Genomic DNA, 2537 nt, shown 5'->3' with positions numbered 1-2537 from the left:
TAAAAAATAAAACAACTTTACGTAAGTATTTGCATTTCTTATATTATTTGCATTTGGCTCGCGGCCATCAGGTTGATTTTAATTTTGGCCCTCTCAGGGAAAATGTTTGGGCACCCCTGCTGTAGGAGGACAGCTTAGTATGGAAACAAACTTTTTAAGAATGACAAAAAGAAAGCTATGGAAGCCCATTTCCGCCACCCTGATAAAAAATAAAACTTAGTATCTCATAATTATGAGATAGCTAAGTCAAAATTTACTATCTCATAATTATGAGATGGTATCTCATAATTATGAGATACTATCTCATAATTATGAGATTGCTAAGTCATAATAATGAGATAGCTAAGTCATAATTATTAGATAGTAGCTCATAATTATGAGATAGTATCTATGAGATAGCTCAGTCATAATTATGAGATACTATCTCATAATTGTGAGATGGCTAAGTCATAATTATGAGATACTATCTCATAATTATGAGATAGCTAAGTCATAATTATGAGATACTATCTCATAATTATGAGATGGCTAAGTCATAATTATGAGATACTGTCTCATAATTATGAGATGGCTAAGTCATAATTATGAGATACTATCTCATAATTATGAGACACTATCTCATAATTATGAGATGGCTAAGTCATAAGGCTAAGTCTATGAGATGGCTAAGTCATACGGCTAAGTCTATGAGATGGCTAAGTCATAATTATGAGATACTATCTCATAATTATGACTTAGCCTTATGACTTAGCCATCTCATAATTATGAGATAGTGTCTCATAATTATGAGATAGTATCTCATAATTATGACTTAGCCTTATGACTTAGCCATCTCATAATTATGAGATAGTTCATAATAGAGATAGCTCAGTCATAATTATGAGATACTATCTCATAATCATGAGATACAAGTTTTATTTTTTATCAGGGTGGCGGAAATGGGCTTCCATACGCAGTAGCCCTTATCCTTTTTCGTCTTTTAGGCATTGGGTCACCCACATTTTGTTTTGTTGAGTTTTGATGAAACTCCGTGTAATCCCGCGCAGAGACGCATCCGAGCTGCTGGGACGCATGCGCAGTCCTGTCCTTAGGTTCGAAGGCGACCGGCGCATTCACACCGAGAGTCCGGGATCTGCAGCATCCGCGGCGTCCGATCCCCTCCACAGGCGTCCTGAACACACACCCACTGTAAGTTTCATTTTATTTAACTGTATTAACTGTCTGCCTGTTTGTGCAGCGGCCGGTGTGTTTAACAGTCAGGCTGAAGGAGCTGACACCACTGCGGGTTTAAGTTACAGGATGTGGGCTCGATCTGATGCAGCTGAATGTGTTCTGCTCCAATTTAAACCTGGAGCGCATCTCGTTTCTGTCACAGGTCCAGCTCCGTGTTATATAACAAGCTGCATAAATCACCACCTTCCACTGATTTACTATGAAAACTGAACACAATCATGGTGTAATAACTTTAGTTTAGGGGGACACAAAGCTTAAAAATGGGGTTTTATCGGGCATTTTTTCCTGTCTCTGCTCTGATTCTTGCAGCAGCTTCAATGCAGCAAGTTGAGCTCTCTGCATGAGCAGCAGACCCTGAAGAACTTGTCAGAAGGTGGTCTGCTCACAGCTGTATTGACAGCTGTTTCGCATGCATTAAACTATAAAATGCAGGCTTATGAAACAGCACATGGCTGACTAACAGGATGTCATCATGGCTGAGCTTGTTTCCTGCAGAGTGTGGGAACACTGAGTGTTTGACAGCAGCTCATTTGTTCCTCACAGATCCAGGATGATTCATCAGAGCCATGTTTCACTCCAACAGTGTTGGTCAGCACAGAAACACGCCCACTCATCAGGAGCTGTCCAGCTGTAGCCTATACTGATGACTTCTTCATAATTTATCCAGAAATGTTCAGCTCTTTATTTTGGCTTCTTCAACCAGAATGTTTGAGTTAAAATCTTCAAAATATTTCACAATGATGCATCCCCCTTCCTTTTTTTCTATCACCTAATTTATTCACTGTTTGTGTGTAAAAAAACACATTTCCCATGCTCCTGGGATTTCTCCACGAAAAACTGTCTCATTGTGTATCATGGTTGTGAGTCACTGGCGTCAGTGGACCGGGTCCTTTAAAAACGGGGGCCGGAGGTGTTGGGTTGCAGCGTGCGAATGAGATAAGCAGCTTCTCACTTTTTCTCTCCATGGTTTGATGATCATTTAATGGAGGAGGAGAAACTGAATCACTATAAGAAGCATTTACCGTAGTTCATTTAAAGTGTTGGATTTTAAACAGTAAAGTGATGTGAAATGACTCACACAGTAGTTATGAAACATGTTTACTCTAAACATTTGTACAATAAACAGAACAATTATGTCTCCAGGCCGAATAATTATCAAAACACCACCGAAATATGAAGAAAACAGTTCCTGAATGGCTTCTAATAAAAATAATGTACAGTGGTTTGCAAAAGTATTCATACCCCTTGAACTTTTCCATATTTTGTCACATTACAACCACAAACATAAATATATTTCACTGGAA

The 2537-nt window shown here is 38.8% G+C and overlaps 1 protein-coding gene across 3 annotated transcripts in view; it reads left to right on the top strand.

Moving 5' to 3' along the window:
• Positions 1-938: 938 nt before the first annotated feature.
• The window catches only part of caly (calcyon neuron-specific vesicular protein), a 14476-nt gene continuing 12877 nt past the window's right edge, over positions 939-2537 (top strand). For all 3 annotated transcript variants that reach the window (XM_014013512.1, XM_014013511.1, XM_014013513.1), the window contains exon 1: positions 939-1188. In XM_014013512.1, coding sequence (XP_013868966.1) covers positions 1021-1188 — 168 coding nt within the window. In that variant the 5' untranslated portion in view covers positions 939-1020. The remainder of the gene's footprint in view (positions 1189-2537) is intronic.

Source organism: Austrofundulus limnaeus, unplaced genomic scaffold, assembly GCF_001266775.1.
Source record: "Austrofundulus limnaeus strain Quisiro unplaced genomic scaffold, Austrofundulus_limnaeus-1.0 Scaffold102, whole genome shotgun sequence".
In the NCBI taxonomy this organism is placed as follows: domain Eukaryota; kingdom Metazoa; phylum Chordata; class Actinopteri; order Cyprinodontiformes; family Rivulidae; genus Austrofundulus; species Austrofundulus limnaeus.
Note: the sequence above shows the minus strand (reverse complement) of the source record. Positions and strands in the feature narration are given on the sequence as shown.